Here is a 15,455-nt window from a genome sequence, read left to right on the forward strand (position 1 = left end):
TCATGGACAGCCATCTTTGTCTATCTCATTAAGATCATATATTTGTTGTCCTTTAGTATCAAAGCATATTTCAGTCGATGTTGCCAACATGTGCAATTGAAACAAAACGCTTTAAATTTTTCATTTTTAAGTAGGTACTCGAAATAATTTTTTTTAGAAAAGGTTGAAATGGTTATTTCAAAATGTTTCAAAGATATTTCATAAAAAATACATCATTTTCGTCAGAAGGAGTATTCCCTATTAAATGATCCCTCTACTCGGTAATTATTGATAGTTTAATTGCATTTGAAATCGATCCGTTTATAGCGAATTGAAGTGGCCCAAAAAAATTTAACTGAGGAATTTAGTTTCATGTTTTTTACCACCACATCTACCAACATTACCTTCAGCCACCTACAAAAGCTGCTATGATAGTGAAATTCCTGCAATTTTGAAAATTTGAAACATTCACTATATAATTTCTCGGTGTTTTTGAACCAGCAAAGGAAAGGAGACACCTAAGAAATTGTCTAGTTCGACTAGCTATAACTTTGACATTACTTTGTGATGGTGGATATTCACCTCGAGAAGCGATGTACTGTTCTTCGTCTGTATTCCACTGACTCAAGGTATTTTTTTCAATACCTTGTTGTTTTCCAGGGTGCACTGGGAAAAATGGGTCAATTAAACTTTTTACCTGGGTAAAATTCAACTATAGCACATATTTCAAGACAATAGTGGCAAGATAATTCGTTTCCTGAAATGTCGATTCTATAGCTAATGGGCAAACTGTAACGATTATCAAAGAGGAAGGACTCCAGATAAACCTTTAATATCCTGAAATAGTGTGTTCAATTATTTCTTCAAGAAAACAATTTTAATAAATATGTGTTTAATAACTATACATACAGGGTGGCCATTTGAAAACGAAACAGACGAGATTACAGACGAAATAAATTTTTTCGATAGAAATGCTCGGACAGGTCGATTTCTGTTTCGAGGGGGACAACTTAAGATGTAGGTTACGGACGCAGAGCGCTTCAACCCTTGCTACTACAACCCTCACCCCCAATTTTTGAATAGGGAAGATGGGGTGAGTGATACCTCATTTGAAAGGTATTTTTATACTGATTTCAGCACAGTAATTGTTTTTTCATTTTATGCATTAGTTCTCGAAATATTTGTGGCGGCGTAGTTGTACCCATGGTAGAGGAATACTTCATCTCACCATGATGGTACCAAGGGTAGCCAAACGATGTTGTGGCGGCGTAGTTGTACCCATGGTAGAGGAATACTTCATCTCACCATGATGGTACCAAGGGTAGCCAAACGATGGCATCACTGCGCACGACGGTTGCGATCACAGGGTAGATTATACGTCTATTGCGGTGCAGCATACGCCAAACGATGGCGACACCGGCGACGCAACACTCTATACCCTCGACGTAACCGGCGTTTATAGCAGGCACAAACTACGCTGCTTCGGCGATTGTCGTAGGTAGCTGCTAGGGTTCATTAACCTACCTGATGAGTCCGACCCTAGCAGTGGGACGAAACAATCACCCCAAGAGCAGGCCATTCTTCAAATGGCGTGAACTCACCCCAGCACATACCGCCAAATATTCTTAACTAAGTATTTGAAAATGAAGTGTTTTCATGGCACTTGTAGTGATTTTTTGTGAAAAATCGACATTTTGAGCTTCAAAACAACCATGACTGTGGCTTCCTTCCTCCAATCCACTGCCACCCTGTATGTATGCTGTTAATTATAGCAACAAAATTGTCACTTTCGAGTCGCGTATCTTCGAGAAAAATCATCACATATCGGATAGTGATGCACATTCCGAAGAAGCAATTTTTTTTAGTATACATCTGAGAACTACAGCGATCTCGAAGCAACCGTTCGGTCTTGACGAATTTTTAACTGAACAGTTCAGAAGTCACTGATTAACAGTTACTTGCCATTCATAATCAATTTTTTAGTCATTGCCACTATTACTTTTGTGGTAAATAAACTACTTGAATCAAAATTATCAGTGCACATCTGCAGTAATTAAACTTTTCGCTAGCCATTAATGAGTAGTTTGCCTGTTACTACCTACCAAATGTTGTACCTACAGGTTATTATTTAGCAGATTTCCTAAATGTGATTTAATTGCAAATCTACTTTTACTGAAGTGTTTAGTTAGCATTATTAAATATTTCTATCATTGTATTGGATTCTATTTCTACTGCATTCCTTGGTGAAAATCCAACATCATCGAGGTAATGTCGAAGTTATAACTGTTCAAACTTCAGCAATTCGTCAGCTGTCATATTTCATTTGCTACTCAGTTTAGGTTAGATCGTTTATATTTCAAGTCCCGGAGCCAAAAAATCAGTGTGAAATTTATTATCGTTTTTGTGAAGACGGGAGAAAAATTCTAGAAGTCGATAATCAATTCCAATGGCACACTATTTTTCTATACAGAGATGCATGCCAAAAATACAATAAATAGATTTTTTTCTGATCGAACCAATATTGAGCTATATCGCCTTAGTTACCATGTGTCATAACACACTCATATTTCCCTAGGGAAATATGGAATGTCAGTTCATATTTCCCTAGGGAAATATGAAACGTCAAATCATATAATATTTCTTTCAAAACGTCAAATCATATTTTATTTCTTTATTTAGTAACAAAATCGAAACTGCAATTGTTGAAATTTCCACTGAAAGTTTTTCCACCAGATACAAAGGAAGAAGAAATATCTTGTTCATAATTATTCGTCGACGAGACTACAGTTTTCTTGAGAACATTGCGTGCAGCAGCAGTCTCGGACGATTCTCCCAAAACGGTCTTCAAAGACTGTGATGCTGCAGATGGCTCTCCCTCCACACCTGCTATCATCTTCGCTACCTTATTTTTGTGCAGCATACTGTCAGCCAGATAGCCTTCTGCAACAGACGAACTTTTCCAACCACCATGTCTCTTGAGTGTTGTCATTGAGGCTCCCGCATCGTCCGCATCCCGCAAAGTCGCGGATGTTCGTCTTCCACAATGGCCTGTATACATTTTCGGATTATCTAATCCCAACCATTCAGCAACCTTACTCGGAATTTTTCCGAAGGTATTTTTGCCGACAGGCTGAAGTGTACACTTCTTATCTCTATAAGCTACGAAGAACCTAAGAACGCCTTGCGGACGCAACGCCGAATACTCCCGCACCAAACGAGCAGCACCCAGATCTTCTTCATCAATTATAGTGAATATTCTGTTTATATCATTCTTAGTTTTTGAGACTTTAATTATGATCACCGACCCACGATCTTCGATATCTGAAGATAGAATATTCACCAGCTCTTGTGTTCTGCAGGCGCCAAAGATTTCCATTATTAAAACAACCTTCAAAATTGTGAATGTAAAAATCTTATCAACAGAGGAAATCAAAATGAAACTTTTACCTTATACATCAAAAAAACGCCATTAGGAGCTTCACTCAAGAATGTCTTGAGCTGCTCCCGGGACAACACTGCTGATTTTTTAGGAACGTATCCTTTATTTTTGTTCTTAACAAATGCTTCGACTTCATCGAATAATTTGACATCAGTTTTTTCCTTCAAATGTAGCATTGATCTTAACATCGATAGTTTCGACCATAATGTGTTTGGTGAATATTTCTGCGACTGGGGATCGAATGAATTAATCATACATCAAGAATAACAAGAATCAGAGCAACATACCAAATCTTGGAAATATGCTAACAGAATATTATCGCTCACACCGTCCACCAAATTTTTTCTTTTCCACTCCTGAAAGCAATCGTACTCTCTACTGTAGGCAGCTTGAGATTTGGCCGGAACCAAAGATTCACGGTCTTTTGCCGATTGAGTTTCGACGTAGTTCGACATTATTTCAATAATTTTATTTCTGACAAGACGTCAAAATGAAACCAATCAACCATGATTTTCAGAAACATGGCCCATAGCAACGTTAAAAATTTAATTATTACAAAAATATACATTCTAACAATGATTTCCCCATAACAGATTATTTCAATCAGAAAAAAACTATTGATTACACCACGGGAAATATGAATATATTTCCCTAGTTGTAATAATAGCTATTCTTCATTGAAAAACTGAATAATCCCTATAATTCCCAAATTAATCGACATCAATTTCAGTGATGTTATACGCGGAATATTTTGTCACTGGTATTAATGTTTTGTCTATTGGATGCTACTATTCAACGAAGAAGGACAACTGGTGAAGTCTTTCGGTTCATAAATATGAAATAACACTCACCCATAGGACGATTTCACTTTATTCCTAAAAAATTTGCACATCTTTCCAAGTCGAGGTAGACCTAATCTGAAAATTAACAGTCAAACTCTACTCGTTTACTATCCCAATAATGCAAAGTTAACAATTGCCTCAGATAAAGTCTCGCTAGATAAGAACCTGTGTTTGACATACCAACTCATTTAAAGAATGGAAGTACACTATGTTTTTATTGTTCTCTCCATTTAACGAGAACACAAAATTCCGGCTAATATTCATGTATATTGTTTATTCACAACTTTATCCGTATCTTGAAGTTATTGGTTGCATTTTGTCATAATGTATGCATGATTCACCTCCTTATGGATGTGTGCAAAAATTTCTATAGAAATTATAAACCTAATCTTGTGGAAATATATTGATGCAGTAATACGAGAATGAATTCCCACTTCCCAATTTTTCATTTGATTCTTGCCGTATATACTGGACACTCTTTCAGAAGAACGTCGGCAACTTTATATTAGCAAATACTGGAGTTTACGTATTAGTTATCAAGCGACATGGTGGATGGAAATCCGCTTATATTGCGGAAAGCTACGTAGCTGAGAGCCTCAACAATGAAATTTTATACAATAAGACGAAGCCAGAAATCTCTTGCACTGCTTCAACAGTGACAGAAACATTGGTTGGAAATGAAGGATCTGTGGAGTCAAAAAAATTAATACACATCGAGAACGAACAAGAAAACCTGTTTCCAAATTTTGTTAATAATGTGAATAATTGTAAGAATGGTATCACCAGATGCAATATGCTGATGAAATCAAAAATTAAAGTTACATACTTATATTAATTTTAGATTATTATTTCCTCAGGGATGTAGGTTGACTTACATACTGTCGTTTAGGGAAATCAATACCTTGTTGAGTAACTTTCACTTACGCAGTGTCAAAACAGGTTGCTTACAATACAAGAAGGGGAAAAAATCTTAATTTCTTTCATCTGTATCTTATTGAGCACCTTGCCGTTTTGAAGACATTTGTATCCTTATTTTTTCATATCAGCTTCATACTAAGGACGAAAATTTTAGAATCTCGAATAAATTTCGAGATAGGGTATGTAGTGTATTTTCTTTAATAGAGAGAGTTTGTACTATACAGGGTCTTTCACGAGGAACCTCACCCATATTTATACGGGAAACTACTGAACGTATTTTCATGAAATTCAGCACTTATAAGTATTTCACGATGGTGAAAAAATCGCTTTCAAAGTTAGGGATGACAAAATCCTGAAAAATCAATTTTTTCAAATTAGAATCCCTTTTTTTTATGGCAGATATTGAATCTACGTTATAAAATAATGTGAGTGTATGCATCACACCCTTGCCCTAAAATGGATATTTTCTGAGTTATTCACAAAAACTGTTTTTCGTCTTGAATTTTCAGCTATTTCTTTTCCCTTCACGCCAAAAAGATGAAATTTTCAGTTGTTACTTAATGTTAATGTTACTTAAACCATGTTTTAGATTTTACTACCCTAATATGCAAGAGAAAAAAGTTACAGGTTGTTCCTAAATAGATGGCGAATTTTGATTCGAATTTGTATCGGAAACCTCTTTATTTCAACTAATCGGCCATCGGTTTTCTCTCCAATGATAAATAAATAATTCCTTATGAACCATATGCAAAAACTTACCATGTTTTACATTCTTTTTTTTTAATGATAGATATCATTACTTACACAAAATGCTACTGAATAAAGAGGAATTTGGCAGATGTAATTAATGATATCTATCATTGAAAAAAAAAGAATGTAAAACATGGTAAGTTTTTGCATATGGTTCATAAGGAATTATTTATTTATCACTGGAGAGAAAACCGATGGACGATTGGTTGAAATAATGAGGTTTCCGATACAAATTCGAATCAAAATTCGCCATCTATTTAGGAACAAAATGTAACTTTTTTCTCTTGCATATTAGGGTAGTAAAATCTAAAACATGGTTCAAATAACAGTGTCTGAAAATTTCATTTTTTTGGCGTGAAGGGAAAAGAAATAGCTGAAAATTCAAGACGAAAAACAGTTTTTTGTGAATAACTCAGAAAATATCCACTTAAGGGCAAGGGTGTGATGCATACACTCACATTATTTTTTAACGTAGATTCAATATCTGCCATAAAAAAATGGGGTTCTAATTTGAAAAAATTGATTTTTCACGATTTTGTCATCCCTAACTTTGAAAGCGATTCTTTCACCCCCTGTATCATGAATCGCGATTTCGATTTTTAAAGTGGATACATCAATCTTACATCTTGAAAAATCCCAAAAATGAAAATTTTCCATCTAAAAACCTCGAAGTTATTCTTGTTTCAGCGGAGCTCTATTTTCGATTTTTTTTCCGAATTTTCCCGCTCAGAGAGAATTTTCCAACCAAAACTGAAAAATGTTACATCAAAATAACTTGAAATTTTCTAAGGAATCTATTTCTGCAATAAAAAAATGGTGTACTAATTTGAAAAACGGAAGTTGACGTCATTTCCGGAAAAACCGGAGGTGCTCATGCCTTGAAAATATTTTAGATTTCATCAGCATCGTGAAATACTTATAAGTGCTGAATTTCATGAAAATACGTTCAGTAGTTTCCCGTATAAATATGGGTGAGGTTCCTCGTGAAAGACCCTGTATTTCTGAATGGATGGATGTTGCGTGAAATTATTGGCAGCTCAAAATTACCGGTTATGAGTAGATAGACTTCCATTCACAAAACGCCTCACCTTTTGTTGGCAGCTTGTTCCTTTTTCGATCACCTGGAAGGATCTTCCGAATTCAAACTCACGTGGCGAATCTTCACAAGGAGCAGTTCTTGCCTTAAAACTAATTAACTAATCCTAAACCTAACTAAGGAATTTTCAATTGGATTATTTAATCGGCATAATAAGTGACAATGTCTCGCGAGGTGATTCGACGCAAAAATCTCAATAATAACACTAAATGTCAGTTAACTATTTGGCGTAAGCGGTAAAATAAACAGTGTTTGTTTCTCGGGTCCAGGACTCTAATCTTTGGTCCAGATGAATCGTCCTCAGCATTCAACAAGACGTAAAATGAAACGGCAACTCACAATACAGGACCAAGGTGATTTGTGTTGCGTACATAGAGAGGGAAATCGAATTCCCGATGATTAGAATTCTCCAAAATGAATGCATTTCCGTGAACACACGGAATACTCGGAATGATGTTAGGAAGGGAATATACAGGGTGTCCGGGGAATAACTGTACATACCCTTACCAGAGATAGAGTTGGACTAGCTGGTTACGGATTGACTATAAAAAATTAATTTTTGGATTTCCCTAGAAAGCTACAGGGTGATTCTCCAACTTAATGGAAATACTTAGACCATCATAAAATCCAAACTTATTGACGGATATTATTGAAACTCGGAAGGTTATTGAGACATGCTGGAGTCAAGTCAAAAAGATATCAATTAATTCATTAGTCCAGGGCCGGACTCATTAATCTTCATTTTAAGTGTTCAGGGTAAAAAAACACTCTGTATTTCGAATTACAAATGATTGATTCGCTTTTTAGGAAGAAGCTAAATTATGCTTCAATTTTTGGTATCACTCAAAGTTGTCACATCAACAATTATTTTTTTATGAATTTTTGAATTTGGATAAAGTACGAAAAATTGAATTTTCCACCATGAAGAGAACTGAAAATCCCATGTTTGAATATAAAATGCGAGAGTATTAGTAGAAAATTCCCGAAAAAGTTCAGAGCTTCAATAAGCACTTCAATAACGGAACAATACCAAATGAAAAAAACTAAAATACAGTAAAGACTACCTAATAAAAATGAAAATAGAAACGAATGAATTGCTGAGTCAACATTATTTCAAAAGTAGTTCGATATGAAAACCATTAGCTTGTATACATTTCTCTTGCCGAATTTTCAAATTGGATACAGCCTTCCGAATCATATCGCCATTATTTCTTGAAATATCGCAACAGTTGATTATTCTGTTCATCAGCTGTTCTATTGACAGGAAGAAGTGTAACTTTGGTTTATATCATTGTTGTCGAACAGCCGGTATACATAAGAATAATTTTGAAATATGCTTCTGTATACCCTATACACATCACCAATTTTTTTTTTTAAATACCTTCATTTACTCCCTCAAAGTGAAATCCGTGTCAGGGGTGGCCACCCAGTATATCAACAATTTATTATAGTCTTCTTCACCTTCAGTGACTTTTTTAAGAAAATTTATTATTTATTTTCGACCTACACAAGATGACTAAGTCCTATTCAGGTAAATAAATTGCAATTTTCGAACTTTATCCAAATAAATGAATTCATAAAAAAATAATTGTTGATGTGACAACTTTGAGCGATACCAAAAATTGATGCATAATTTAGCTTCTTTCTAAAAAGCGAATCATTTTTTTGTTATTCGAAATACAAAGTGTTTTTTTTTTACCCTGAACACTTTGAATGAAGCTAAATGAGTTCGGCCCTGGAATAATGGAATAATTGATATCTTTCTAACTTCACCTTAGCATGTGTCAATAACCTCCTAAGTTTCAATTATATCCGTCAATAACTTTGGATTTTATGATGGAAGTATTTCCATGAAGTTGGAAAATCACCCTGTAGCTTTCTAGGGAAATCCAGAAATTAATTTTTTATAGTCAATCCGTAATCAGTTAGTCCAACTCTATCTCTGGTATGAATATGTACAGTTACTCCCCGGACACCCTGTATATAAGAGAATTTTCTAAAGAACCAAAAATATGAGTGACCTAAGAGATACAGACAATTGAGATATGACTTTCGCATTGAAGGGAGAAAAGATATTCTATTACAGTCACACTCTTAGTGTGATACAAGGAAATCAGTGAATCTTTCTAAACTCACATTGTTGGAAATTGATATTTATGTCTGGAGGTGAACCTTTTAAGGTTCAACAAGCAGTAAGAAATTTCGGATTTTTAGAGTGGTATACTTTAATTTTAAATTCAGCCAATAATAACAGAGACTGTCACAGTTCAATGACCAGTGAAATATTTCAAAATTGGTTTACTAATCAATTCAGTCCAGACTTCTGGGAAATGTGTGCTTGGAGTGGAACATGAACCATAAGTCCTTGCAACTAGATAAGCCACCCAAATTCCACATTTTTCAGTCAGAAAAGTATAATGCGGGTCTGACTGATTGAAAACAAAATTTATTTCAGTCAAAATTCAAATAAAAAATAATTTTTGCAATTAATACTACCCTTTCGTTCCAGAAAACTACGACAACATTTAGTTGATGACCTTTCAAAAGAGCATGGGCATGGTGTTCATAGATTACCCCCATATCATTGTCAGTATAATCCAATTGAAATGATCTTGGAGTTTTCTAAGAACTTCTACATCCAGTACATACATTTCCTTTCCCATTCGTAAGATAGGGTTTTGAATTTATGGACATTGGATCTTTCAAAATGTACAACCGAAATGTGCAAAATTTTTTGTTTGCATTGTGATGGGCTCATTTCAAATGATGAAGCTGATTCAATGGATGACCTAAACGAGGTGGAATGATATGCACAGTTAATTTTGAGGTCGTCCATTCTCCAGGAGGAAGACATAAGAATAATGCAATGGTTAACGTTTTGGGAATCGTACATAGGACACTTCAGAAGGAATGGCTTTTAAGACTATATATGCCTTTTATACATTCAAGAATGTTTGATATTTCTGTTCAAATACAAGGATCTCAACATCTTGATCTCAAAACGAATTATAATTTATAATATAAGAACATTGTTATTCAATCAGACCAAAAACAATCTATAAACTACTCAGAGGCAAAAATAGTACAGATGCTTGAAATTGTTCAACCGCCAAAGGATAAACAGAAAAAATATACAGTGATACTGGATACTGTCCACGAAGAAACTTTGGAATTTATTATTGATTATGGAACATGAAACCATATAATAGATGGAAGAATTTATTCATAAGTATTCATTGCTATGTACCCCAGCAGATTGTTTTTACTGACAATTTTCTACACAATACTTGTATGCATTGTGTATTTCAGTCTGAAGAAGAATCAAATTCGGAACTGTCGCCAACAAATGAATTGAAGAACTCATTTTTATATTGCCAATTCCGAGTTAACCTTTCACCTGAATCCAAAAATGGATTACATAATCTATTCTTCTTCTTTATAAGTGTCCTCTTCGGACTTTGGTCCCCTCAAATTTTCTTTAAATTTATTGACCATGTCATTTGAAAAAAAAAGGGTTTATATAGAGCTACTCCCACTCTAGGCGTAATTGACAACAACAAAAAAATATGAAATTTTCTGGTCATCCCATATAACACAATGAAAATGAGATTCATGAGAATATCTTGAGTTTGTCAGGTAAAGAGATTGGCTATTTTCATTATGGTTTTAATGAATTAGTTGCCTTCGAAAAAAGGAACACCTCAAAAAAATTTGTAAAATAAACTCTATTGAAAGGGAACTATTCGAATATTCTTTAATTTTCAGACGATGATCTTCACCCACACTTTCATATAATATTTATATTATTATTCGTCGACATGAAATAGTTTTCAGTAGCTCTGTTCTCAAAGCTTGTAGTTGGAGAAATTCTGTTCTTATATCTACATTTCTTCTCCTTCGCATCAAAATATGTACCTTTTACACAATCCATTTCCAAGCTCTCCAAATTTCCATCTCTTCTTCTGTGGACAATAACGAATTTCTCCTGTGATTCAGGATGTGGAAAAATGCCTTCCGAAATAGCAATGAACTTTCTCTCGTATCTTCTCCTTCCACGTTTGAGGGGAATTTTGAGGAGACACTGCTTGTTCTTAAGGGCCAAGTAATCGACTTTCCTTGGGTAGTTAATAGTTAATTTTGGTGTAGCTGAGTTCAAGTTCAGGTGAACTGGAGTGTCTGTTGATGTGACAGGAATATGAAAGGTTTCGGATCCGACTTTAACGTTCTGGTCCGGACCACTACCTAGATTTTTCGTGTACCAAGTAGGATACCAAAATGATTCGGTCTTGCACTCACTCAGATCAGATGCTAAGGGTATGATGACGATAAGTGATATCTGAAGCACAAAGTTTTTTCAACATAATATGATTAGATAAATTCAGGAGTTAATCTTACGAAACTATGGAGCATATGGGGCAGATTTCCTGTGAAAACCAAATTTCTACTTGACAACACTATGCTTTCTATTTGATGACAGATTGAAAGTTGTTTTCAAACAAAGATTATAGAGTATAAAGATGGAAAACGAGGCGACTAAAGCGATTGGAGCGCCATCTCTGTATCACGCGTGTTTTTAAGACGCTAGAACTAGTTAAAATATTAATTTGAGTGCCATTTGCAGAAATATATGAAATTTTTTTTAAGATTTCAGACGTCAATTTTGATCAAAGAGGTTTTGATGTTTTGAATGTTTTGATTCTCGTACCGCTTTTTGTTTATCTAGCTCGTTCTAGTTGCTGATTATTGAATTTTTTTGTATTATTTCTTGGTGAAAACATCAAAATATAGTTCGAAAATTTTTGAATGGTGAAGAACGGTGGATCAAATAATAAAATGTATTTTACGTGATTAAGTTTTTCACTCAACTAAGGAAAATGGAAGCGTAAGTATTAAAAGTCGTAACATGTGAATCGGTCATTCATTGATTCTAATTTTCAGTGCTCCGAAGTGGATAAAATTCTCAGGGCTTGAAGACAATTACTTCAGCAAACACTACTCACTACACCATGTGCAATGAACATTTCACTGCAGGTCAATTGAGAACTGTTCATCGACGTAAATTGTTGTATACAGAAAGCATCCCTTGCATGAACGGCCTATTAAGGGGAAATTATGATCTTTATAGGTCCATTCAACATTAAATGATTCTCAATTGCTACTCTATACAGAAATGCAGAGGTTTTATTGATTTCCATTTGGGAACCGAGTGACTGTCAAATTATTGTTTAGAAATTCAAAGTTTTATGAAACCTGCTGTGAGTGTTTTGTTCATTCATTAATCAATTTGTATATTGTGTCATGAAGAGACCATATCATAAGGAAATCATAAAAAAAGCACCAAGAAACTATACTGACATACAGGTCTTGCATATGTCTGTAAGGTTTTGTGTGGTTCTGAAAATTCTTTAAATAATACCTACATATGTAAGTAACTGGAAGTATGCTATGATGGTATATTGAATATTGGTTCATATTAATTTCTGATATATGTATGTACCTATATTTTACAAATTCAACTAAGTTCATGAATTCAGAACAACCTATATTGTACAGAAACAACACCTTCAACGTATAGCAGATCACCATATACTTTAGTGTCCTAGTTAAAGCTTCATTTATTGCCCATCATTTCAATTTTTGTAAATTTTTTATGAATTGCAAATAAACATATAGCACATCTAACAGCGTTTTTCGTTGATATCAATTGATTCCAAACAATGTTTAGATGAAAACTAACATCCTGATCACAAAGCAAAACCATACTTTTGTTTTGTCGCTCAGGATGTTTGTTTTCTGATAGAAACAAAGTCAATATTGGAATGCAATACGAGAAAGAGAATTCGAATTTCGCGCCCCTCAATCAAAAAACAGAAAACTGTTATCAAAAAGTTTTCCTGTATTGAGAGTGCGTTTTTAGCGCCATCTCATTGTCACGCGTGTTTTCACTGGCCAAAATGTAGTCGGTTTTTAGTACTAGCGATATGAGGGCGTTTCCTATCTTTCTACTCTATAATCTTTGATCGAGAATATTTAGTAGTCATAGAAATTGATGAATGCAATTCTCATAGAATTGTTCTTTTACATTGCTCACCTGTTTTTGCCAGAAGATATAGGGCGCGCAATAGGAGATCGGATATACTCGGTTCACTCCGGTAACGCCACAAGTCACGTCACATTAGCCCGCATTGGCGTAGCTATCATGAAATAAGGCGATGCCGCCTAATCAATTTGTTCCCTTCCTATATTGTAAAAAATATATTTTGACACTGTTGGAAGGAAATAAGCAAAAATTACCAAAAAGGAATCGATTGCCCTTGACGACGGGTTGTAGCTAAGTCAACTAACCACCCTTGGGTGGTAATAATTTATGCCATATAAAACGTTTATCTTATTCATTTATATGTATGGAAATAGAATAATTGAGGGGTTCATAGCTGAAGTGAACCAAGTCCATGTAGCCTAGTTTTGAGATAAAGTTGTTTATCACCAATTAATTCAAAAGTAAATTCTTTAGATTTCAGAAGGTTAGAATGTCAGCATATGCTTACATAAGAATAATAATAAAGGGAGTCACTTTTGAATTAATTGGTGATAAACAACTTTATCTCAAAACTAGGCTGCATGGACTTGGTTCACTTCAGCTCTGAACCCCTCAATTGTCACAATTATGAATATCTACAAAATTTAGATGAATAATTATTATTTGTTCATATTTCCGCTTTTATGACATTTCGGTATCATTCGTAGTTCAATGCATGCTTTTGAGATTGATGACTGAATATGGGTAATTTCGTGAGACTTGCATTTTCTGCGGGAAATACAGCAATAAAAATGTCAAACCTGACGTCATCTAGTGACGAGGTGCACATTTTTTGATTGACCATTTGTCAATTTCAAAATATATTACATCATTACAATAAGAATGAGGAACTAATAATACTATGTAATACTATGAGATTATGTTTTAAAATTATCCTCATTATATATACTCATATTTCAACTGACTCCAAAAACTGTTGTTTGTACCTGTTAGGATCTGATCTTTCAACTTTTGGATTAGAAAAATTCATGCTAAGTATGGTTAGTTTCATTGAAAATTTTTTTTTGCTCCGTTGTGATTATTCTGGGTCGGCAACTCACAAAACAATTACTTGTATTGACAAATAGTGCGAATGCGCTAAATGATATAAATAAATACTCGGTTTGGAAGTGAGAATTTGTAAATACCATATCACGTGACATCATTAACAATCTTCAAATTGGAAAAACCTGATTCTACTACTACATTCTGAAGAATGTTGATTGCCAAAAACGTTTCAGTTAAGTTGATCATGTCCACCCATACCTACCATCACATTTTCAAACTGTCTGGTTGGTCAGAAACGTTTGAAAAATAATCGCCTTGGTTACCCTCAGTACTGTAGATTCGGGTGACTTGGGACGATTGTTGAATTCAACTTACCATATTTTCAAAACGGTGACCTGATTTTATCTGGTTCGAATATGCTTAATGACTCACACTATTGATTAGGATATATACCATGCTTCAGAATTCGGACATAAATTCAAAAAAATAAATAAAATATACCTACTTTTCCCAAGTCACCCGCAATTTGGGAAGCTTGGTATACAAGTTGAAATCTATTGATTTCTCAACTCTTATGAAATAGGTGACTTGAAACGGTGTATAGTTTTGAAGAATTAGAATTTGTAATTATATAGTTGAAAATCGTTGAGGAAATTGAATGATAAACCCCTATTACAGCGAAAGTGAATATATTGCAACTCAAATGTAAAAAAACTAAGCAAAACAAGGGAACTTGTTTATCATTCTTTGGTGATTTCTTTGTGGAAATAATGTAAATAATAATATCCTGCGAAAAGTCGGCATATTTCCTGCTGCCAATGCGCCGCTTGTACTTTTCTGGCATTGTCCCAATTCACCCTATGAAACAACAAAATCAATGAATGAGATTCGTGTTGCCGTTTGATTCATAAACAACTTTGTTTCATGACATATCTAATATCCCACGTATCTAGAAAAAAAATTACACATGCACAAAGTGAAACACATGTACAGAACACTATTATAGAAAATATAAGAGCCATAAAAAAACGCGCTTTTAATCTCCAGAATTCGTTTATTTTTCCTGTCTATTCAAACGCTCTGGTCACGGCAAACTCAACAGGAACTAATTGTTAAACTAACCGAAAAGACGCTACACAATCTTTTGTCCCCTCACTCATAAATGGTAAGAAACAAAGAAATCTGCAAGGGGGTAATTGTCCCAAGTTTACCCGAATCTACCGGTAGTTGTGCCATAACTGGCAGTTTTGTTAATTCAATTGATTGAAAGCAAATATACGAATTTATTTTTATATTGAGCCCCTAACCTACATAATGAACCATGCTTTCAGTGAGGGGATTTTC

The 15,455-nt window shown here is 34.5% G+C and overlaps 1 protein-coding gene and 1 long non-coding RNA gene across 2 annotated transcripts; both read right to left on the reverse strand.

The window, feature by feature from the left end:
• Positions 1-3,529: 3,529 nt before the first annotated feature.
• On the reverse strand, positions 3,530-3,764 carry LOC123310029. The gene is made up of 2 exons (XR_006537316.1): positions 3,706-3,764; positions 3,530-3,648 (listed from the first exon to the last, which is right to left on the reverse strand). It is a non-coding gene; the product is annotated as an uncharacterized LOC123310029 (long non-coding RNA).
• A 6,738-nt stretch (positions 3,765-10,502) lies between these two features.
• LOC123310027 lies at positions 10,503-11,513 on the reverse strand. Its single transcript, XM_044893384.1, has 2 exons — positions 11,420-11,513; positions 10,503-11,360 (listed from the first exon to the last, which is right to left on the reverse strand). Exons 1-2 carry the CDS (start codon positions 11,432-11,434, stop codon positions 10,812-10,814), a joined length of 564 nt encoding a protein of 187 aa, XP_044749319.1. The 5' UTR covers positions 11,435-11,513; the 3' UTR covers positions 10,503-10,811.
• Positions 11,514-15,455: the final 3,942 nt, after the last annotated feature.

The sequence above is a fragment of the Coccinella septempunctata genome, chromosome 3 (assembly GCF_907165205.1).
Source record: "Coccinella septempunctata chromosome 3, icCocSept1.1, whole genome shotgun sequence".
Lineage (NCBI taxonomy): Eukaryota > Metazoa > Arthropoda > Insecta > Coleoptera > Coccinellidae > Coccinella > Coccinella septempunctata.